This window comes from Hesperophylax consimilis, chromosome 11 (genome assembly GCF_061612785.1).
Source record: "Hesperophylax consimilis isolate HC1 chromosome 11, BYU_Hcon_1.0, whole genome shotgun sequence".
Classification (NCBI taxonomy): Eukaryota; Metazoa; Arthropoda; class Insecta; order Trichoptera; family Limnephilidae; genus Hesperophylax; species Hesperophylax consimilis.
This window is the reverse complement of record NC_142846.1, coordinates 33,853,299-33,878,856: the sequence shown is the minus strand read 5'-3', so window position 1 is coordinate 33,878,856 and position 25,558 is coordinate 33,853,299. Positions and strand designations below refer to the sequence as shown.

The following is a 25,558-nucleotide window of genomic DNA, read 5'->3' as shown; positions in this document are numbered from 1 at the left end:
GACAATTCAACAAACCTTTAAAAAATGACATAAAGTCATTAAAATAGACAAAACAAAAACTAGATTGAATAGTTAATTACTTAGCCTATTTAACCTTGTTTATATTTCATTACTTTTCATGACTTTATATCACTTTTTAAAGATGTGTTGAATCATCATTTATATGAGTTGTCTGGTCACCAAAAAAAACATGGTGATCAAAGTCACCTTTCGGAATGGGATGACTTTGATTTACCATTTTTTGTAAGCCAATTTATTATCACAAGAAAGAAATGTGTTTGGGGGGTAAATAAAAACGGTTCCACGATTAACTGATCAAAATGACAATTCAACAAACCTTTAAAAAATGACATAAAGTCATTAAAATAGACAAAACAAAAACTAGATTGAATAGTTAATTACTTAGCCTATTTAACCTTGTTTATATTTCATTACTTTTCATGACTTTATATCACTTTTTAAAGATGTGTTGAATCATCATTTATATGAGTTGTCTGGTCACCAAAAAAAACATGGTGATCAAAGTCACCTTTCGGAATGGGATGACTTTGATTTACCATTTTTTGTAAGCCAATTTATTATCACAACCATACATCAATCCCAAAAATTTTTGTTAAAAAAATTCAATTTCAAACATCTAATAAAAATAATATTTGGCTTATTTATTTAGCGCCATTTTTGTGTAAAATCACCTCAAGGGCGCTGTTATTAGGGTAAATCTAAAAGCGCTGATATTACAATACAAATGAACTATTATAACTGTTATGAATTTATAAAATGTATTTATATCAAGTGGAGCATTTTTGGCCACATTCTGGCCAATTTGCAAACACCCGCGAGCGACCGCCGACCAAAATATGGCCAATTTGAAAAGATATTTAATTATTATATTGGAATTATTTCAAAAGTTTCTGCGCGTTTGACTCTTCATTGAACTGCATGTTGACAAGACGTGCCGCTCGTGTTTGCATCATCTCAAACTCTCCACAAAATTATATTTTTCTTGCGGAGTTCTATCTTAAAACATGTTTTGTATTATTTATCAATGTGTTAGTTATTGATTTCTCTGCTTATTTTCGGAGTGGCACTGTTTTATCATTAAAAGTATTGTATCATAATCTGTACTGTTTTAAATGTTAATTTAGTTAGAGTGATTCATAACTGTTAATGTTAAAATAACAATTAATTAATTGACATAATTGATAGTGAATTATTATTCATCTAATATTTACAATTTTGAATTTTCGTAAATATTTTAGCCCACGAGTACTGGACCCTCAGTTTTTGTTATAATTTGACGTTTATGTGAAAATTTGTTATTAGATTTTATTTGTATTGTTTATAACCTTATTATTTATAGATGTAAAAAAATCTGTTATAAAAACAGACATAATTTTTATTATTCTAGGATAAATTTTAGTCTGATTAATAATGATATGTCAAGAGAAAATATCTAAAAAAAAAAACTGTAAAGATTGTAAATAATTTACCGATTGTGAGGGTTCCTTTTGAAGAGAGCTCTGAGCAGAGACTGGGCCTCTTCGCTCAGGTTGGACGGCATCCCGAGTTTGGCTTTTAATATTTGTGTCATGGTATCGGGACGTGATGCTCCATGGAACGGCAGGTTGCCCGTTAACATTTCAAACTATTAACAGAAAGAAAAAAATCATATTCACAAGATTTAAAATTTATAGATTATTTATTAGGGAACAGAAAAATGATCTGACTTATTTCATAATTCAGTGAAATTCTCTTATAAAGTTTTTCCAGAGAAGAAAAAAAAACTTCTTAAACGGGAAAACCTTAACCTCTCAGACAAAGACTTTTATCTACTATGTGTTCCTTTGAGAACTGTCAAAACGTGATAATTTTTGTGTTATTTACGAGTTTTGCTAAAAGCTTCATAACTCACGTTTTGGGAAACGTAGCCTCATTCTAAAAAATGTTTTGGAAAGATTATGAAATCCACTATAGCATTGTGTTGTTATACGTAAATATTTGCGTTTCTAAATATACATTTTATGAAAACGTCAAAAATATGTAAAAATCGCTTGTTTGGCTTTTAATATTTGTGTCATGGTATCGGGACGTGATGCTCCATGGAACGGCAGGTTGCCCGTTAACATTTCAAACTATTAACAGAAAGAAAAAAATCATATTCACAAGATTTAAAATTTATAGATTATTTATTAGGGAACAGAAAAATGATCTGACTTATTTCATAATTCAGTGAAATTCTCTTATAAAGTTTTTCCAGAGAAGAAAAAAAAACTTCTTAAACGGGAAAACCTTAACCTCTCAGACAAAGACTTTTATCTACTATGTGTTCCTTTGAGAACTGTCAAAACGTGATAATTTTTGTGTTATTTACGAGTTTTGCTAAAAGCTTCATAACTCACGTTTTGGGAAACGTAGCCTCATTCTAAAAAATGTTTTGGAAAGATTATGAAATCCACTATAGCATTGTGTTGTTATACGTAAATATTTGCGTTTCTAAATATACATTTTATGAAAACGTCAAAAATATGTAAAAATCGCTTACAATTATTTCAAAGCCTAATAGTTAAAGATAACCACTCAGAACATTAGAACGTCAAAAGATGTAAATATGATAATAGCGGTCAAGACATTAGAACGTCTTTTCACGTAAACGCGCGAGATTTTACAAAAATCGATTTATTTCCATCACTAGTATACGGATTGCCATGATTTAAAAAACAGAGTATCGATAATGAATAACGCTACGCGTCTGTATTCAAGAATATCTATGGAACGTAGAAGTGCATTATCTAAGCCGATTGAATCTGTCACCTTGTTCGTTCATAATTTATTGCGTTTCTAAATAATTTATTAAAAATATTTTAGTTTGGACGGTTAATATTTTGAGGTGGCTAATAGTTTTTAATTATATTTCTTCAATATATAAAGTGTTATTTCTTTATGATACTCAGAAAAAAGTACATTTTTCACGGCTTTGAAATAATGGTAAGCGATTTTTACATATTTTTGACGTTTTCATAAAATGTATATTTAGAAACGCAAATATTTACGTATAACAACACAATGCGATAGTGGATTTCATAATCTTTCCAAAACATTTTTTAGAATGAGGCTACGTTTCCCAAAACGTGAGTTATGAAGCTTTTAGCAAAACTTTAACACAAAAATTATCACGTTTTGACAGTTCTCAAAGGAACACATAGTAAATAAATGTCTTTGTCTGAGAGGTTAAATTGTCATTTTGATGAAATATCATGGAACCATAATTACCATTAGGACTCCAAACGACCACCAATCCGCAGCGAACGAGTGTCCCTTCCGGTTGACCACCTCGGGAGCCATGTACTCCACAGTCCCGCAGAAGCTGTAGGCTTTATCGTTCAGCGGGAGCTTGGAGAGGCCGAAGTCTGTGAGGGCGATGTGACCATCCTGGTCCAGCAGGATGTTCTCCGGCTTGAGGTCCCGGTATATGATGCCGAGCGAGTGGACGTGGTTCAGGGCGAGGGCCAACTCGGCGAGGTAGAATTTTACATCTTCTTCAGTGAACATAACCTAGAAATAAAAATAATAATTTGTATCGGCAAAGGGATGCAAGAGAATCATTAATAGGTCAAAATTCGAACACGACCTGCAGATCAGCAAAAAGCTGGCTGCCTGCCCGCATGGCAGCAGAGCATTCTGGTCGCTTGCGGGCTCAATAGGTCGAAATTTTTGCAAACCCAGTTTGCCACCTCTTACCAGACCTGACGGCTCACTAGCAAACACCGCCACCGAAAAGGCTAACCTATTAGGTAAAATGTTTGCGGACAACTCGACCCTCGACGACGGAGGTGCTGTTCCGCCGTCGGTTCCTCACTGCGGCTTCTATATGAAAAAGCTGAGGATCCGACATCGGGATGTACTCCACGTCATACGGGGGCTCGATGTTAACAAAGCTAGTGGACCTGATGGAATACCTGCCCTGGTATTGCAGAGGTGTGCTGCGGAAATAGTTCCAGTTTTGACAAAGCTCTTCAAAATGTCCCTGAAGTGTGGCACTGTGCCCTCTGGTTGGAAAAAAGCGGTCATTCACCCTATTCCCAAGAAAGGTGACCGCTCCAACCCGGCCAACTACCGCCCCATAGCGATCACATCAGTTCTGTCCAAAGTGATGGAACGTGTGATCAACGACAAACTGCTCACATACCTCGAGAAGAACAAAATTATCAACGACCGTCAATACGGATTCCGGCGGAACCGCTCGTGCGGTGATCTTCTCGCGTATGTGACGCATGTTTGGGGGCGGTGCCTGGAACGTCACGGTGAGACCCAAACGGTCGCACTAGACATATCCAAGGCCTTTGACCGGGTCTGGCACCGAGGACTTGTCAACAAATTGCATTCTTACGGACTTCCCGCATCCCTGTGTACGTGGATTGCTAACTTTTTAAGGGATAGGTCGATTCAGGCGGTTGCTGACGGTTTCACCTCTTCCTCGCACTCCATAAATGCTGGCGTCCCACAGGGATCGGTTCTGTCTCCGACTTTGTTTTTGTTGCACATCAATGACCTTTTGACATGTGCACCGATTCATTGTTAAGCGGATGACAGTACAGTTCATGATAGCTTTTTGTTTGACAAGCCCCCAAAGGGCACACAAACTCCAACGGCTCGGAGGGCTTTGAAGCAGAGAATGGACGGTTATCTCGAGAGTATTTCCTCCTGGGATAAAAATAATCTCGTCGAATTTAATGTTTCAAAGACCCAATCCTGTCTGATTACGTCTAAAAGGGATCCAAATGATAATCTAGTCTCCTTCAACGGAAGCCATCTTCCGAACAGGCCTTCAATTGATATGCTTTGTATAACTATAAGTGACCAGCTCAGGTACGGGGGCTCCATCGAAGCCAGAGTAAAGTTGGCCTCTCAGAAGCTGGGCGTACTGTACAGGGCCCGCAGATACTTTAATAATACACAACTGCTGACCCTGTACAAATCGCAAGTGCGCCCTACTGTCGAATTTGGCAGCCATCTCTGGTCCGGAGCCCCTAAATACCTGAAAAAAACCCTAGACTCTGTGCAAAAACGGGCGGTCCGTTTGATAGATTCCCCAATCTTAACAAACGGACTGCAATCTTTAGAGCACAGGCGTCAGGTAGGTATGCTGTCCTTGTTCTATCGGTATTACAATGGAAGATGCTCTGAGGAACTAGCGTCATTGATCCCTTCGGCACCGGTGCGTAGTCGGGATACACGCCAAACGCGCGCCCAACATTTGTACACAGTTGACACTTGTCACATGAGAACGGGTCGCTTCTACGATTCGTTCTTAAGTTCAACAGCTCGGCTGTGGAACGAACTGCCGGCCTCTGTGTTTCCTCCCTCCTACAACATGGGACTCTTCAAGACCCATGTTCACTCCTTCCTCTCCACAAAAAGACCCTCCACACAGCATCCCCAAAGATGACATAGGCCCTGAGGGAAATTATTTTCTTCAGGGCCTCCTGTATGGAGTCAATATAAAAAAAAAATAAAAAAAATACATAATCAAATACTTAAGAACAGAGACAATAAATTATTTGCCGCCATTGTCTGGAAGGATTTACAACATGCTATACTAGCACCTAAAGCGGCCACCACTGGGTAAATACTACCGATATTTTACTGGAGTTGGGCGGATAATTATTATTCTAGTGAGTTTGACATAACAAACTCTGTGTCACATAATCTTGGTACAATAAACTTCATCACATTGACGATCATCTGCTTGTTAAACGCTGCTTGGTCCATTTCAGCTTTTGATCAAATCAGCTGACCAGCATTACAATAAGACCATTATGCTCATTAGTTGATCACAATTTGATGAAAAGCTGAAACAGGCTGACAATTGGCATTTAACGCGAACCATTCAAATGTCTATATTCAAAATGGCACTGATTTGTTGATTTGATTTGATAATATTATAACGGAGTTTGAAACACCTCAGTCAGTAAATAAAATGAATGAGGAAAACTTTTTATATAATAATTATTCAAGACACATTTATCATTTTAACAGTCAAACTTCACGTGTAAAGAAAATTCCTCATCGTGGGAAAACCCAGTAAGCAAGTCTCGGAAATAAAAAAGTTTATATAATACATATTATTATCAATAAAGTTATCTATTCCTGTCACCAGCATGAAACAATGCTAATATTTTTAACTATGTGTTCATCAATGTTCCTTATCGGTGATGGATTAAGAGTAAAAATATTGTATATCCAATTCTAGTTGAAAATGAGTAAGTACAGAAATGTAACCAAAGATAGCTCTTATTTTTATGGGTTCAAATATTCCATCTCCTAAACATAACAATTATATGAATCTTTTTTATGTGACAAATTATTATATTTACATATGATACAGATACTAATATGCAACTAAAGACGTCCAGTTTTGCTCAGTTTTCTCAATACATATTGTGTTTTATGGAGATACGTATTTTAACTCTAAGCCATCATTGTAACAGTAGTATAGTAAAAAAAATGGTATCGACAATTTACGTAACTCTCAATATTACGTTTTATGGAGATACAATATTTTAACTCTAAGCCATCATTATGACAGTTGTATAAGTAGTCTTTTTTGCAAGTGAAAAATTGTTGTTGCCATTTACATAACAATCAATATTATGTTTTATGGAGATACAATATTTTAATTCTAAGCCATCATTATAACAACATTTCATTAATAAATTACCAGAAGAAATTAAAAGCATTAATGATAAAAAACAAATATTGAACTACATAAAAAAATATTTTAGGGAAATCGTTAACAAAAAAACTGATTCCCCTAGTTTCACTTGAAAATCTCACAAATTATTCTACTATACTCTATTTATCCTCCATAATATATATTTTTTTTATTCCTTCCAAATACAATAATTTGTATGGATTTTAATTTTGTAATTTGTATTACTTTGTAACCTAGTTATATTTTTTTTTACGCAAATGTCCACTCCTCTTCCATCCACAAGCTAATGCTTTTAATGGAAGTGTAGTATAAATTAAAACAGTACGACTTACACAAATACAAAAAAAAAAATTATGACGCTTGCATAAGTAGTCTTTTTTACAAGTAAAAAATTGGTGTCGCCATTTACATAATCATCATTATTATGTTTTATGGAGATACAATATCTTAATTCTAAGCCATCATTATGACAGTTGTATAAGTAGTCTTTTTTGCAAGTAAAAAAATGGTGTCGCCAATTTATATAATTCTAAATATTATGTTTTTTGAAGACACAATATTTTAACTCTAAGCAATCATTATGACAGTTTTATAGGTAATCATTTTTGGAAGTAAAAAAATGGTGTCGCCATTATTATTATTTCGTAGATTATTAAAAGTTCATTCAATTTCACCTGAAACGTGGGAAAATTTACCACATTAACTACGGTCACACAGAAACGCTCACAACACACCCTATTGGCTTATTACTTAACCTTTACAATACAATCTATCCCATCGAGCGGTACATTTTGACACAATTTATGTGTTTTAGTGAAATTTCATGGATCACATGTGTGATATCCGGAAATAACCACTGATGGATCACATACGCGATAACCGCGTAGATCAGGTTAAAATGATAACAAAATGTAGATAGAAATCAGCATACCTCTTTGCTGAGTCGAGAGAACAAATCACCACCCCTTAGGAAATCTAGGATCAGATATAATTTGCCTGCCGTCTGGAATGCGTAGTGAAGTTTGACAATAAAAGGGTGTCCCATATCCACAAGTATATTACGTTCCATTTTTGTCCGTTCTCGGTCACGAACTTTCAATGTTGCTTTTCTTAAGACCTAGAAAAAAAACATTTCATCAATTTTTTATGAAAAACAAAATCAGATATTTATTGCTATGTTTACAGTTTTAAGTACAATGTTTTAAAATTCCTTTACACTAAACTATGACTATGAAAATTATGACACACACACAGTAAAGATTAGAATTAGAATGAGGCATTAGAATTGACTGTAAAATGGCTAATATCCTTTTTAACCGGTTGCAGCTGGCAAGAATTGTCAATAAATAAAAATACATTTTTGTTAAGGTTTCGGATATTGAGGTTTATTGAAACAAGTAGAAAGAATTAAGAAATTACTAAATCAATCAATAATTAACACAAAACAAAAAAAAAATAATAATTTGTGCAATAAATATTACAATGAAACTTTCTTATAAGGAAGAATCAAGGGATCGGAAAATAAACAATTTCTATGAGGAAAAACCTTTACATTATTATGTTGGTTCCAAAATATTCAGAGGATATTTCAGTTTTCAAAGGACTGATTTTTTTTTTAATGTGGTGGACTCCTTACGAGGGTTTTACTGTGTGTTAGCGAATATTATACAATCTTTATTCTTTCTCTAAATTTTAGATGAAAATTAATTTTAAAAATATACCTTCATGGCATACAATATCCCCGAGTCCTGTCCAGCGACTTTTCTAACCAGGAACACCTTCCCGAAGGACCCTTCCCCGAGGACCTTGAGCAGCTCGAACTGTGAGGGGTCGGCCTTGTCGTGACCCTCCTTGATGACATCGCGGAGCTCAATCTCATGCTCCGCATCATGGTCCAGGGAGTGGCCATCGGCAGCGATGGTGGTCTCCCCATCGATGGCCATGTGCAGGCTCTCCGCGGACTGGGATGAAGAGGCGCACTGCAATAAACAATAGATTAGATTAGTCACAACATTCCTCTTCCCCTCCCTATTACTTTCAGACTTAGTATACTTCAATTGAGGATGCCATAGTCCCATGGTATTCAGACGGTTGGGAGCAGTTGGGATTTAGAAGCAATATTCAAATAATTTTTTTTTTTAAGTTTGGTTTATCTTGCAGTGCAGGTACAGTCTAAGTGTAGAGTGGAACTTCCTTATAAGGTTTTCCAAATGGACTGAAAAAAAATCTTTTTATGTGCGAAAACCTTATATTATGTTGTATAAATTAGGCCGTTTCTTAGTATCAGTCTTTGAGGGACTGAGAAAACTAAACTTTTGTGCATGGAACTACTCATCTGGGAAACTTATATAAGATTTTCGCTGTAGATTGTCCATATTATGTGCGTTAGGGTTAGTTTTGCCTGGAAGCTCGTTATATATAGCACAATATCTTCAAAGCAATATTAAACACTTTTAACTATGCGGCCCATAAATAAATGGAAAAAGGACAAATTGGGCACTGTTAAGACTATGAAGATTTAAATATATTCCGGTCGTGGGAAAGTAAATATCTTACAAATAATTCTATACTTATAGCTGTTTTTTTAATTAACCTTTTGAACGCCAGCGTACATGCTTAAAAAATCATTTCTCTGAACATAACTAGCTACTCCGAGAAAATTACATACAGTAGATTATACACCATTTTTATAAATAATTATGAAGAAATAGAATCATTTAGAAAACTTTAGGTCAGCACACTAAGGACGGGTTGTTTCGGAGAATTTGAACAATTCATCAAATTTGAACATTCATTTTTGGGTTCTGTGAAAGTCCTATTCAAGTTCTGTTATTATTTCAGTTATGTCAAGCAACTAGCCTATAATGATATAATAGCAGAACTCGAATAGAACTTTCACAGAACCAGTAAATGAACGTTAAAATTTGACGAATTGTTCAAATTCTCCGAAACAACCCGTCCTAAGAGTTAATAGAAATAGCATTTTATATTAGTTCATATTATTTTTAATAAAATATGACAAACAGTATTTGTTTTAAAATCTCACAAGCAGTGAGCTGTGGTACTATAAAATTTAAACAGCTTAGAATTTCTAAGTAACCTATCTCTTTTCATCATAAGTTCTAGAAAATTTAGTAAAAGAAAAAATAAGACAAGATGACGTACGGTTGTTTAATGTTTTTCTATTAATATTTACGAAAAACTGTTGAAACTCGGGCAAAGCTGAATAGTAACTTCTAGATAATAATAGGTTATTCCAGAAGGTATGCAATACATACATAGAATAAAAACTAGAATCACATCAGTCTCCATATTTTGATCTGAGAAAACTTGAAATATTGCAGAAATTAATTATGATCTCATTGAATTTTCGTTAATACAGAAACACAAGAATATAATTTAATATATTTAGGTATAGATGACTTACAATGCTTATTAAGATTGACTGTTTGGACTTTTTTAGTTCCATACAGGAAAAAAATACACAGAACATAGCGATAACTTAATTTTTAAGAAGAAATGTGAAACTTCTAATAACATAACACAGCTAAACTAAAACATGAAAAGATAGAAGTGACAGCACATAATTCTATAGGCACAGAACACTTGATAACTGCCATAAATGTGATGAGTAAATGTTTATACAACTGCACATTGAACAAAATCACAATTATCAAGGAAAAAAGATTTATCCTTAAACACAAAAGGAGATTAAAAACGATTTATTTTTAATTTAACAATTTTAGTTGTTTCGCTCAATACAAAATAGCATTAGCAGTACATAATGAGTCAGCAATAATTTGAACGGCTCATTCTTTCTTTATTACTGCAATTATGGCTTGAAAATGAATTAATTTCAAGAAATAAATCATAGAATAATAGTTTAATTATAGCGTTTGAAAAAATATAGAAAGGTGGATACCATTGAAGACACTAGTGATCATTGGAATAGAAAATGTGTAAGAATTTTAGAGTCTATACTTGTAGAGAAACACAATATAAATAAATGGAACCTTATCTATAAAACCAATAACAATATCAATAATTAGTTTTATAGTAGATAGTAGATTATGAAGAAGGCAAATAATTATTTAACCAAACAGTGGCCATTACACTCTGATTGAACACTTTCGTCACACTGTTAATGTGCTTAAAAATTATCATTGGTAAACATCCTTATTTCTAAATAAATTCAGTAATGTGTCACAAGTTAACACATTGGGCGCATTTTGCACCCGTGTTCTAAAATTAATTATAAAAAATACCCTAATATAATAGAACTTCCTTTTTCTTTTGGCGGTAGTAAAATTAGATTGTTAATGTTAGTTGTAAGTTTCTACATATGTAAATATATATGTCATTAAGATAGAAATTATAGGCCTTAGTCATAAGACAGTAGTTATGGGCCTTAGTTGTAAGCCACTAGATATCAGTCTTAGACGTAAGTCACTAGTTTTAAGCAGTGGCGGCTCGTGACTTTTGGGTGTACTAGAGTACTAATATTATAAAAAATGGAATTTCTGATGTTGTTATAGCTGAAAACGATTTTTTATTTTTTTTTCAAAAAACGATTTTTTGTATGAAGATTTTCAGGAAATTTCAGTATAGCCGTGCGCCGCACGGAATTCCTGAAAATTTTCATACAAAAAATGAATTAAAAAAAAAAAAAAAAAATCGTTTTCAGCTACAACACCATCAATTAAGCCATTTTTTGTAATATTAGCACTCTAGTAACCCAAAAGTCACGAGCCGCCACTGGTTTTAAGTCAGTAGTTCTAGTATTAACTATTTAAGAATTATATTTGTACAGCGCCCTTGAGGTGATTTTTCACAAAAACAGCGCTATATAAATTAGCCAAATATTAATAGAATGTGGAATTAAGACCCTCTATAGCAGTGATGAGCAACACGCGGCACCCGAGTCCAATTCGTAGGACCCGTGAGCCTTTTCGCACGGCCAACCAGCTTGATTAAAAGAAACATCAAAAAATTTGAAATTTGTATGTTGCTTGAATCTGCATGAAGCAAGGAGTGTGTGTCTAATTTTATATTAATGACTTGATGTTTTAAGTGGATAAAGCAAAGAGCAGGTAAAACTGCCTACGTGCAGTTTGGAACCCATCTCGGGTACTTTACGGTTCCGTATTTAAATATTTAAAGAAAAATACTTCATACTTACAGTAAGCCTACCCAGTAAACCAATATATTCTGAAACAATATCTGTACAACGGGCCTGAGGGATTTTTTTTTTATCATGGGGTCACTGAGATACCCCATGCATTGTATCACTGTAAGGCTATGTCTATAGGTTTGGTAGGAAAACGAAAACACCAAAGCAATAAATTCACTATTTAAGCTGATAAATGGAGGATAGTAGATTTTGATTACCCCCGTTGGCAATGGGGGAAGGTAAAAATAATGAGCAAAGGGTGGGGGAACCAAGAGAGGTTTTTACTGTAGATATGATTAGTTGACATCAAATTATATGCATATTTGAGCCTTTTTGGTTGTTAGTGAATATTCTAACCTTTTTATTATTCAAAACATTTCTTAGTGAAAATTTTTGAAGACCCCCCCCCCTCGTAAAATCTAAAATTTACCATAATACTATATTCCAAAAGACAATCATGTTTTTATCGTAATTTTGGCATTGTTAATGATTATTTGGACATTTTTAGAGCATATTTTGGCATTGATAGTGTGTATTTCGCCATTTTTAGTAAATACATTATGTCACACTGTAGCACAAACGGGAAACTGATTAATATATATCAAATTTGAAGTCGATTTTGAGGTACAACTTTTTTGATTTGAGCTTTCGTTTTCAAGTAAGTTGAGTCTGATGTTGGAATTTTTTGATTTTAAATTTATCAAAATCGGTCGCTAGGGGGGTTAATATTGGCTGTTTAATATCTTTTTACACGCGCCGAAGCTTATACCCGGCTCCAGAAGTTTTTTTAACCCTTCAGTTGCCAAAAAAAATTGAGGTTTAAAATTCACTGATTTCCCGCTTGCACTACAGTCATAAATAAAACTATTTTAGATTTGATAAACCTTTTTTATTATTTAGGCTGAATACCGAATTAGTGACATTTCTACTTTTTATGTGGGCACTCTAATAAGGTTAGAGCGCATACAATTGCCCAATACATCTATGATATGTTTAACTCATCATGAACAGGTGAAGTGCCCCCAATAAAAGCCATGCGGGTGATTGCTGGATCGAATAATCTATGGGCTGATAAGGAATCAAGAAACGCACACAAACAAATTATACTTCTGATAACACACAAGTACATTCAGGTTGATTACCACATAACTGATTCGTTTCACCGGCGTAATTTGTAATGCATTAAATGGTCAGAATATAGGTTTTAGTTTAAAATTACTCTAATAACCTATTAAGAAGTCCACTTGATTCTGTTTTTACAAGGGGGTACATTCCTTAGAATACCGGGTAAAAAAATTGTAAATAACACAGTACATAAATAATATTTTATAAATTTAAATTAAATATCCCACTAGAAGACCTACAATATCATTTCTTATTGAATACTCTAAAAATACACACATTGGAAGACAGGCGTAAAATAAACGACGTAACTTTTTTATTCAAGATTCTAAACTCTAAATTCGACTGTTGCGAACTTCTGCAACTCATAAACTTACAAATACCTACAATAACAACATGACAAAATACACTATTCCACTGCAACACACATAAGTGCAAATACATTGCGAACTCCCCAATACAACGGTTTCACACTATGGGAAACCAATACTTAGGTGATGTCGATTTAATATTAACTTTGCGAATTTTGTGGATTACGTAAAAGACTTATTTCAATACTATTCCTAAATGGAAGTTATATTTTTGTAAACAAGTCAAATCGCTGTATTTTTTAATGTTTGTTCTTGTTATTTTTATTTTGTTTCTTGCATATATTATTTTTTAATGTAATTTTATTTTTATTATTTCTTTCTTATGTTTCAAAACTGTCATTAAAATTGTACTACCCACACGTAAAAGCCTTCTGGGCGTTAAATAAATAAATAAAATAGGAGATAGGTTATATGGTATGAAAATCACATCAGGGGGCTTAGTCGCATCTTTCAGGTTAATAAACCAGTATGTATGTTTGTAGTTTAACCTTTTCTTGATGGTGCTCCCAATTTATTATTAAAAATACCCCAGAACAAGGCAATTAAGGCGAAGCTTAAGCTTAAGTCTTTATAACGAATGGGCGTACAGTATGAATACCAAAAAATATGCTTTGGATAAATTGAAGGGTTTCATATCGTTTCGCTTGAGTAGAACACAAATAAAAAAACTAGTAAAATTTTTTTTTTTCAATAGAAATGTATGAACGCATAAAGAAAACAACTTTAAAAAAATACAGTATTATAGCTAAGATCATCTGTGAGAGTTTCACTTGACTAACTTCTTTGCTTTCTTATAAAATTATTTACAAAATAAATAAAAACCTGTTTTGTGCTTGAAATCGAACGTTTCTAGACTCCGTTTGTCAAGCGATTTTAATACCTGTTACCTACAATGTAAGGTATTTGTACCAAGAATTTACACATTTTTGGCTTGTAGCTTCCTCTTAAGTGAACAGTCTCTAATTACTAAAATATATTAAACACAGAGTTAATATTTTAGGTATTCCTCCAAAATACATTTTTAGCATGGATTAATACGGTTATGTGAAGTATCTAAACCCGCAATATAACTAACTAACTAACTAACTAACCATCACGCCGTTTCCCCGCAGGGGTAGGCAGAGAGGACGGACCGCCAAACAACTCGGTCTTGGCACACACTTCTTGCCTCATTCACATTCATACATCGTCTCATACATACTCTTCTATTATTCTGACTCTTGACATGGCCCGACTCTAGTATCTGATTCACTTGATCGTGCCATGTCTTCCTCGGGCGTCCCCGACTTCTGCTACCATTCGCATTTGCATCATATATCCTCCTTACACTCCTATCTTCGCTCATTCGCTCTACATGCCCAAACCATCTAAGCGTCCCTTTCATAATCTTACTCATTACGCTTACATCAGCCTTACACTCTTTGCGGATCTCCACATTCCTCACACGATCAAACATGGTTTTACCACACATACGCCTCAGGGATCTCATTTCAACAGCATTCAATCTACTTTCATCCTTTCTTCGCCAGTTCCATGCCTCACTTCCATACATCAAGGTAGGTACCAGCACTCCGTTGTGGACTGCTAACTTCGCTTCTTTGGACAGTTTTTTGTTAGCGCCAACGGCGTTCAGTCCTCCATTAACGGAATTACCTGCATTTACCCTTCTTTCAATATCTCTGTCAGCCTTCCCATCTCTCGTAAACATACTTCCTAAATACACAAACTCATCCACCTGCTCCAAGTATTCCTCATTCACAATTATATTGCACACTGTTTTCGTACTCTCTCTTTCAAACACCATTACTTTAGACTTACTTACATTCATCATTAACTCATTCTTCATGCATACTTCGTTCATCCTAGACACGAGAGACTGTAGATCTTCTATACTATTAGCAATCAGCACCGCATCATCAGCATACAACAGGCAACATACTTTCAAATTATTCAAATTCGCGCCCAATCCCACCTCTTTCAATTCTTGCATACAATTATCCATGTATAGATTGAATAACCACGGTGACATTACGCAGCCTTGTTTAACACCTTTTGTTATATCAAACCACCCCGTAAAACCACCGTTTACCCTAACACATGCAACGCTTCCCTCATACAGAGACGCGATTGCCTGAGTCAGATATGTATTCACTCCATACTTGGACAACACCTTCCATAGCTTTTTCCTGTCGACTCGGTCGTATGCTTTTTGTAGATCTACAAAGGCACAGAAAAGTTTCTGGTTTTTTGCCAGAAACTTCTCAGTGAGCATACGCAATGAGAAGATCTGGTCCATGCACCCCCTTCCACTCATAAAAGCACCTTGCACATCCCATATTTTATCTTTTGTTTCCTTTCTTACTCTTTCAATCAAAATTCTACCATACAGCTTGCCAACTGAACTTAGCAGGCTAATAGCCCTATGATTCTCACATTCCATACGTGACCCTTTACCTTTGTATAATGGCATTATCACAGCCCTTCTCCAGTCTAAAGGCGTATAACCTTCCTTTAAACATTGGTTAAAAAGATTGCACAACCATGTGAGAATTATACGGCTACCTCCTTTAAAATATTCAGCAGCAATATTGTCAAACCCTACAGCCTTACCATTCTTCATACATTTAATCGAACTTTCTATCTCATCCATGCTAATTTCGGTAACATTCACTCCATCGTCATTCATATCTGATTCACCGCTGGAATCACTGTCACTCACTTCGCTTTCGAAGACTTCCTCGAAATAATTCATCCATCTCTCTTTTATTTTTTCCTCATTCGTCAACATTTTTCCATCTTTTGATTTTATCACTTTCATGCTTCCGTTTTCTGGGCCACTCCGGGACCTTTTGACTTCTTTCCAAAACAACTTAATGTTTTCTTGGAAATGGTTTGTCATTTTCATTCCTTCTTCCTCTTCCAGGCGTTTCTTTCGTTCTTTCACTCCAACTCTTACTTTTTTCTTACATTCCTTATATACTTCTTTCGCTCGATACTTCTCTTCGCTGGAAGCACTGCCAGCCGCAATCAGACATAACCATGCTTTCTTCTTCTCTGAGACCAGTGCTTTAATCTCATCATCCCACCATGCATCACCTTTCTTCCTACCTTGCGTACTTATTCCACAAACCTCCCTAGCAGATTCACAAAGACACACTTTTATGTGGTTCCATGTTTCATCTATGCTTAGACCATCCATTTCCTTCGCATTCAATCTTATCTCTGCACAATTCATATACTTACTTCTCACATTATCATTTTGTAGTTTTTCTATTTTGACTCTTGTTGGAGTTAGTACCGTTTTCACTTTAGAGCGCCAACCGCGAAAGAGGTTTACTCTTGACACTACAAGAAAGTGGTCAGTTTCGACCTCAGCCCCTCTGAAAACTCTTGTGTCCTCGGTAACAGCACCAGTTTATACCGCACAAAGGTCCTAACCAGAGATGTGCAAAATGGGTACCCAAAACCATTTGAAATGCAAAATGGAAATGGGTCAAAACTTTTCCATTTGAAAATGCAAAATGGTTTTTAGAAAAGCATTTCAAATGCAAAATACCTATTTTCAAAATGCATTGAAAATGCAAAATACCTATTTTCAAAATGCATTGAAAATGCAAAATGATTTCTCAGGTCAAACAATTAAAATAATTATAAAATTTTTAAACAATTTTGTCATTTAATAATGGACATCAATGTAGAACATATTACATGATGGTAAATCCAAAAACACCACGACTACAGATTATGAAACCACAAAAAATTTGCGCGAGACTAATGTTGCCAACGTAAAAACATAGAAACTGCTATCTAACATTTAATATTACAGCGTCATGGCCCCATGTTCAGTATTTGAATCAGTATTTTTTGTAATGGTATCACTCAATTGCCAGGGCTCCTACCAGGGAGCAACTTGACAAATGCAAATTATCTCTCGTAGCGAGGTTGAGGACCGACTGATATTTTGTGCTTATGAAAAAAAGATGAGTGGAGATAGTAGGAAGAATGTTGCAAAAAAGCATTTAAAATGGAAAATGCATTGAGAAAAGCATTTAAAATGCAAAATGGTTTTTAGAAAAGCATTTAAAATGGATTTATTTGAAATAAAGCACATCTCTGGTCCTAACTGCAGAACTGCTCCCGACTGTTCATTAGCAGTGGGAATGAAGCATCCCAATAATTAGGGTATAGAGTAAGGCTGCAGGTAGTGGGGAAGGGAAGATGGGGAGGGGAAAGTATCGGGAAGTACCAAAATATGGCCAAAGGACAAGATGTGTTCTTAATTAAAGTGTGTACATAATTTAATCAAAGCATCTATAATATTTCTAGCATTCAAACCTAAAACACACGATTTTGTATTACTTTGCATCGACCGGTTCGTGGCTGAGATTTCCACCCAGGCGTAGTGGGTTCAACTCCTCTGCTAACTAAGGCCTTTCTCCCACAATATCCGATGCTCAAGTTGTGTACTCACGTCTCAAACAAATAACTTATCCCGCGCAGTCCATAAATTCGGTACTGAAATCACGAGATCCACGTCGCTACCAATAATTGTCGAATTCTAAAAAGGTCAAAACTAGAATGCTTTCATAGCCGCACTCACAACCAAACAATTGCTGTAGCTACAAAAAGTCTGACACGAGTGACGCCATGAAGTCTCGACGACGTGAGTCGATCCACCTCGTCTGGCAGGTCACGGGAAACTGGAGTCGCCGACGTATGGAGGTAGTTCCCACGCTACTTGAATCGTCGAATTGCGTGTCTCTGTGGAAGTAGGGCCTAAGTCCTCCACCATTGCAGAGCAACATCTACCGCTTCTAAGCGTAGCATCATTATAACAATGGTAGAAAGAGATTTTCAAATATTATCAGATTATTCGTAACCCGGTTATGTGTATCTTTCTTTATAAAAAAGAAAGTACCTTATTATCTCTTTCATTATCAACAATATCTGTGACAATTTAACATTTCATGCTTTCTTATACATTCATCACTTAGCTCCTATTAAAGGGTGACAAATGCGTAATTTAGTAAAAAGTGGTGTAGGAGGGAGAGGATTGTACTAATGTTAGAGTCATCATATTAGAAATAAGTTCAGTGACGAATCCAAGCTATGGTACATAGCAGGAAAATGATTGTCCGAAGCAGCACGAACTCTAAAACCAGTGAGCTTTGGTATCTTGAATTTTGCAGACTGGCTGGAATAAGGAATTCCAGTCAAGTTTAAAAAAAATTTAATTTTTATTTCATAATGTTGTGAAAGTTTGCAATTCTCAAAGCCTGCCAAAACGATAGAAATCTGGCGGGATGATGTCATGCAAGTTTGGTATGTTAACGGTAAGGTCAATCCCACTCGGGTTGGTATGAAATCAATAAATATTCAGCAAGATTACAAAAAACATTTTAAATAATTTGAATACTTAGTATAAATTGCTTTTTGCCCGAAACTAATGGGTAAAAATGTGGTGTGTGATGCAATGTTTGAATGTGGATGAAGCAAGAGGTGTGTGCCAACTTTTATATTTATGATTTGATGTTTGAATGTGGATGAAGCAATTAGTGTGTGCCTACTTTTATATACATGATTTTATTTTAAAATGTGGATGAAGCAGGGCGTGTGTGCCCACAAATGTATTAAAATATATTATGTATGTGTCTAAAATAGTTTTTTGCCCGTTGCAGGCAACTAATAGGTAAAAAAAAATATTTTATGTAATGTATGAATGTGGATGAAGCAAGATGTGTGTGCCAAATTTCATATTTATGATTTGGTGTTTGAATGTGGATGAAACATGAAATGCATACTTGTAAATTAGCTTCTTGCCCGTTGCAGACAACACAACACACTTGTGTGTGTTGATGCGTATAATGATTGATGCCAAATATCACTAAGAAACAGCAATTTGTCAATTGGTACAGATTGCACTTCTACGGATTTTCTATACGCGTAGCGTGATAGCTATATCGGCTACTTTCCAGTTCCATCAAATAAATATCAAACGAAAAAATTACAGTACCTATCCAGTATTGATGCATGTACAGTACTTATCTTCAGTACCCACCTACGGTATCTACCTACGGCTGTGTGTATCAATGTTAATGATGATTGATGAGAAATGTCGCTGAGAAACAGCAATTTTTCGATCAGCCATGTGTATGTCGAGACGCGTATTTTGATGCCCATCTTGGGTACTCCACGGTTCCAATTATTTTTGAAATTTTATGGAATTTGAAATTTGTATGTTGCTTGAATCTGCATGAAGCAAGGAGTGTATGTCTAATTTTATATTAATGAATTGATGTTTTAAGTGGATAAAGCAAAGAGCAGGTAAAACTGCCTACGTGCAGTTTGAAACCCATCTCGGGTACTTCACGGTTCTGTATATATTTATAGAAAAATACTTCATACTTACAGTAAGCCTACCCAGTAAACCAAAATATTCTGAAACAATATCTGTACAACGTAGGTACCTACGTATTAAAAGAAGAAGAAAACAAAAGGATGTGTCAACTGACATTTTATTTAATTAAATATATTTTTAATAATTATTTATTTACCCAAACTTCTGTTATCCTGGTAGATTACAGCCTTTCTTTAAGTGATTTTTTGCAGTTTTTTTTATTTTTTATATCAAACATAATATTATTTCATTAAAAATGTTTTGTACACAATATGCAAGTAGGTACCTACTCATAAAAAAAGTAAAAGTATAAATAATTATTCCTAATAAATAAATAAAAATGTTGGAACGTGACTGAAGCATTACCGACTATTTTTCGAGAGGTAAATGAAAAATCTTTTTGTGGACCCAATATATTTTATTAGTGCCTACCTAGTACCTGGTACCTATCCGGTACCTGCACCTAATTTTATTTGAAAATTTGAAATGAAATAGTTCCTACGCGTTTTTGGTAGGTACCTAACTGCCGTGAAAATTCTATTAAAATATTAAATTCTATCTAATTATTTAATTGAGCAACACCGAAATTTTCTAATTTTAGTTCAGTGAATGGAACATGAAAAATCGCGCCAGGCTTCAGAGAATGGAAATATTACTGAAGTTTTTTTTCCATAGACATTTAAATTTTTGTTCGGCAAAAAAGCTTTCTTTGATAACTCACCGCTAGATGTCTGTCTTAAAAACTTGACATATTTATGAACATTTTTTAGTTGGAATGTCACTTTTTATTGTAAAATGGCATTTTTTGTGTTAACGTCAAAACTTTGGCCAGATATTGTGAGACATTATCAAGGAATAGCTATATTTACGACAACCGATTAACGTTTCTAAACCTTCCGACGACGAATTTTTCCAAAATTTAACCGCAGAGTCCGCGTTTCAGACGGGATTTCATCACCGAGTGAACGATGGAGATTTTGAAAACAAAATAATCACATCACGCGTACCACGAGACCCGCGGCTCGGAAGCGAAACGACGTAACTTTCGCGCAGTCGGGATAGCGAAAGTGCACCCTGAGGTTGTTTAAAATACGGGCGACGGAGGTCGGTTTTCGCTAATCACCTCCAACTCGTCGAAACAAATGAATAACGAATATTGGCTGAATTTGCCATACGATTTTACATACATCTCGGGCACGGTACCTTGCGACCGAAAATCAACTTTGGGGTCGGTTAAAATTAAAGGGGCGGAGCGGTTATTTTTGCCTGCAAATCCCGTCTTTTTGCGCGACCGAAATTAATATATATATATATTGAAAATTATATTTGAAATAATAGATACATTTCTGCAATATAAACTTTTTTACTTTGGAATTTTCATGGACATTAAATGAAATGCATTAAAACCTAGCTCAACTCGCTGCACACTGCAGTGCACTTCAGGGAAATGATTATTTTATTGGACTCCAAATGTAGCCAGCCTCACTTTGGGGGTTAAATGACGATTTATTAATTCTACATATAATTATTTTATAATTAAACTTATATATTCTGAATCTGCATTATTTAATCTGTATTAATACACGTCTTTAAAGCCATAATATGTTTCACTCAAGTTCCTTATTATTGTTGGTTTAACACTCGCAACGCCATTTCCATCATGAGGTACGGAGATTTGAAATATTAATTAAACTGCCAGATGCCAAATATTGTTTCCAGTATATTAATTATTGAATTAAAAAAAGCTTTTTGAATTATAGTTTAACTGAATTGTTATTTTTGCCTTTTCATCACATGCGAAACCAGATGGTAAATGAGTTTTTTTTTATGTTTTTAAATTTACTTTCATGGAATTTTGTTCACTCATTTATTAGTCAATATATTTAATAAAAAAATGCTTTCTATTTAAATCTTGAATACATATTGTTATAAACTATTGGCATGTATTATGGATTATCTTAATAATAAAACAGTGGATCTATCTAAAAACATAACGGAGCAATTTTTAGTCGGTCAACAACTTTCCATTGGAACAGTGAATAACTTTAAAAACCTAACAAAATAATATTTTTATTGAATTATTATTATATTTGTGCAAAATACATTAATGAATTTGAATAAATCAATAAATATTGACATCAACAGCTGCCACCATTCAGACAAGAGATTGTCATTAAAAAAGCGTTTAGTCATTCCGATAATTTAACAAATACAAAACAATATTTTTTGCATGTACATAATTTAAGATTGGCGTAAAATAAACATCGATAACGTCTAAAAGTAAGTTACATTCAAGGTGTGTTCACATTCAACACTTTAACAAACCAAACTAGAGCTTAAATATTACAATTTATCTTTCATTATCAGCAATCGTGATATCATTTTCAGAAACCGCGAAACGCCCATTTCAAGTTATCAAGGATGTGTATTTGTAAATTAGATTTATAATACGAATCTACCTACATTATTTTGTATCCAATACAAAAAACGATAACCAAATAATAACGAAATATACAAAAAGAAGATAGAACATTGATATTTCATTAAATGTTTATAAAATTAAAATATGTATACGAGCATAACAATGTTTAACATCAATAAAGATGTTTGACATAATGACAAGCAACTAGTTATTATTTATATCCAGGATATTTACTCACCACACTCTCCCCGATATTTTGGACTTGCCATGGGTCAACCGAATTTGCCAATGGCATATTCCTCCTGATTAAATGAAAAGCTGTGTAATAATTCTGTCAAGGATAACACTAGACACACGGTACTTAGTACTAGCCGTCTCACCTCAAGATTTGACAATCAAGGCCGCCATATATTCCACAGATAAAAAGTTGATTCATTACTTGATTGATAAATACGCGGTGTTGCACTATGTAAAAATAATAAAACAAAGGTGTGATGTTGTTGAATATTTCACAATAGAGTGGTAGGTCCTAAAGAAAAGCCCCCGTAAAAATAAAGCGAAATTAAATTAAATTCTGTCTGTTCGGGCATATAACCGGTGGTTATTTTGAATAATTATTCCCTACCTTCCCGTCCTTGTAACCTTGTCAATAGGAGACAAAAAGTTCACGAGAGGTTTATTTATGCAGTACAGTTTCTGCACTGCAACTCCCTCCGATAAGAGGTTGTCAGGTGGCATTTTTTAGTTCAGTGCAATACCCCGTGGAGTTTTTTTACGTGCTGGCAGAAAGAGAAGCACCAAGGTAGGACTTTCATTATTCTGGTGGCATTCACTTATAGATCCATTTCGTTCCCCTTTCGATATTTAATATTTTAGGAAGAAACTCGCGCCCAGAAATATATCCGGTTATTTCCAAGAGCTATCGATTCACTGTCAAAATAAAGTATACACAGCTAGAGAGCGCTACCACCGTTTAAATAGTTTAAATTTGAATGGAAAATAACAACTTAAAACAACAAAAAAGCTCTTGGTTTCAATTTCACACCTGATTCCACACCATATTCTAATAAATGGAATATTAAGTTTTTTTTGTTTTTGAACACTAGAAAATTGAATGGAAAATTTTGTTTTTTATTTTTGTCATAAACCATTTATTATATGATCTATTCAAATGTAGTAAATACGTGTAGGAATCGAGCACTTATAGCATTTAAAAAAATGTAGACAGTCAAGGAAAACAGAACAGTTCGTAGATTTTTTTTTACATTAATTCCACACAGGAGGCCTTGAAGAAAATAATTTTCCTCTGGGTCTATTTCATCTCTGAAGATGTTGTTCGGTGGGTATTTTTAGTGGAAGGAAGGAGAGAAGTTTTGGAAAGGAAAAAGGTATGAGGGGTGGGTAGGAATGTGTCCAGCAGTGATGTATGAATAAATCCCTTCCATTACGATGTAAGACTTTGGGGTCGAGAGTTCGTCTGGAGAGGTCAAAGAACCTCCCCAATGTTAACCGTCCAACGAAAAGAGATAAAGATTTCATACTAAAACTAATTTTAAAAATTAGATTTTTATTTTCACGCCAAAACAAAGTTTTGCACTGTATTATCAGTATACCTACCTTTTCGCTAATTTCGATTTAAAAAAAAGGATTTTTCAAAGTTGACCTACCTCAATATTATTAAACCAAGGAACTGGAAAAAAAACAGCAGAATAAAGTGGCGCGTGGTACCGCCGGTCCGAAGTGTACGTGTGGCAGATCCTATTAAGTATTCTAGGGTATCTAGCACGGTCGATAAAGGATTTATAGATAATGTCGATAACTTGTCATCGTTCCCGAGCATGACTGCAGATCGCTATCGTAAAAACAACAGTTCAGATCGCATAAATTGAGAACACTTATTCGTTGCGAACTGTTGTTTGTTCTTTGGCGATCTGCAGTCGTGCTCGGAAACGATGACATGTTACCGACAAAAGTCGTACGTACATAATCATACGTACGTCTTCGGCGATCGTCCCCTTCTTTCTCACGCGTATTGTATGGAAACGAAAAAGAGAGAAGATACTAGAACGATGGCGTTACTTACGACCTCTCTCTGTGACTTCTATTCCTACTTGGCTTATAACCTACTTATTGTCTTTCTATTATAATTTGTGTCTAAATTTCATTCCAGAGTAAGTTTTTACATTTCCTATAAGCATTAATTACTCGCCTGAAATATCCATACAAATTGAAAATATCTCCCGAGTAAAAATAAATGCCACCAACGGGAATTCAACCCGCACCTTCTGATGTCCGGTCAGATGCTCTGGACCTCTGAGCTACGTCAGCTTATTCCCAACCCGCCAAATAATTCAATATGTACAAGTACTTCAATCGACAATTACCTACTGCTTATTATATTTTTTTCCACCTGTAAACAACCAAATTTATTTTTGTATGAAAGGCTTTGTTAGTGCTGAATTTCCTACTAGATGGCGTCGAGATATATTATATCTACATTTGTTGGTGAAATATTTTGACTTCAAATATTATTATTTTTTTATGATAAACTAATTTTTATAAGACGAAGTTTTTATTTTATTTTACTCGGGAGATATTTTCAACAAGAACACCTGACCGGACATCAGAAGTTGGGGGTTCAATTCCCGTCGGCGACATTTATTTTTACTAGGGAGATATTTTCAATTTGTATGGATATTTCAGGGGAGTAATTAATGCTTATAATAATTTTTTATCCTTTGTGCTATGTATACAAAAACTTTGTATTATAAACACTAGTTTATCATTAAAAAATAATTACATTTCCCGTCGATTATTTTGTGGTACCGCTTTCACAATAAACACTATTGCATCTTTCAAAACAAATAATACTTTTCTGCAAAATTCATACCTTCATTAAAATCATACCGTACTTACTAGTTTTCCTGCTTTCTGTTGCGAATTATTATATAATGCGTGTACTTGTAGAATGCAGTTAAATGCAACGGTGTCCCCCGTCATGTTTCGAGAAAGTGTACCTACCTGAGAATATATTATCATTCATTACATAAAGCAACCATATCTTCGTCTCAAATACGCACATCTCGGCAGAAATTTTCACTTGTTTCAGATTTTATATTATTAAGTAGATTGTTGAAGTTTTGTTCAGGGTTGATACAAATATTATATAGTGACCAACATAAGTTGCAAATTCTCCAAAGTAGAGCCATGAGAATAATAATTAGGCGAAATAGAATTTCAAAAGTAACTAAAAATTGAAAGTAACTAAATTGGGAATGTTTGGGGTACGTAAATAAATGCTGTCATTCACAGAAAAGACAAGAACATGCCACGAAATTAGATTACCAAAAAAGGACAAAGTCAA

The 25,558-nt window shown here is 34.6% G+C and overlaps 1 protein-coding gene across 1 annotated transcript in view; it reads right to left on the bottom strand.

Annotated features, from left to right (window-relative positions):
* The window catches only part of S6kII (Ribosomal protein S6 kinase II), a 45,157-nt gene extending 22,586 nt beyond the window's left edge, over positions 1-22,571 (bottom strand). The window contains exons 1-5 of the mRNA XM_089637460.1: positions 22,433-22,571; positions 8,434-8,691; positions 7,644-7,829; positions 3,271-3,552; positions 1,491-1,645 (exon numbers count right to left, since the gene is read on the bottom strand). Of these exons, the coding sequence (XP_089493586.1) occupies positions 1,491-1,645; positions 3,271-3,552; positions 7,644-7,829; positions 8,434-8,691; positions 22,433-22,489 (938 nt within the window). The 5' untranslated portion in view covers positions 22,490-22,571. The remainder of the gene's footprint in view (positions 1-1,490; positions 1,646-3,270; positions 3,553-7,643; positions 7,830-8,433; positions 8,692-22,432) is intronic.
* Between the last annotated feature and the right edge of the window lie 2,987 nt (positions 22,572-25,558).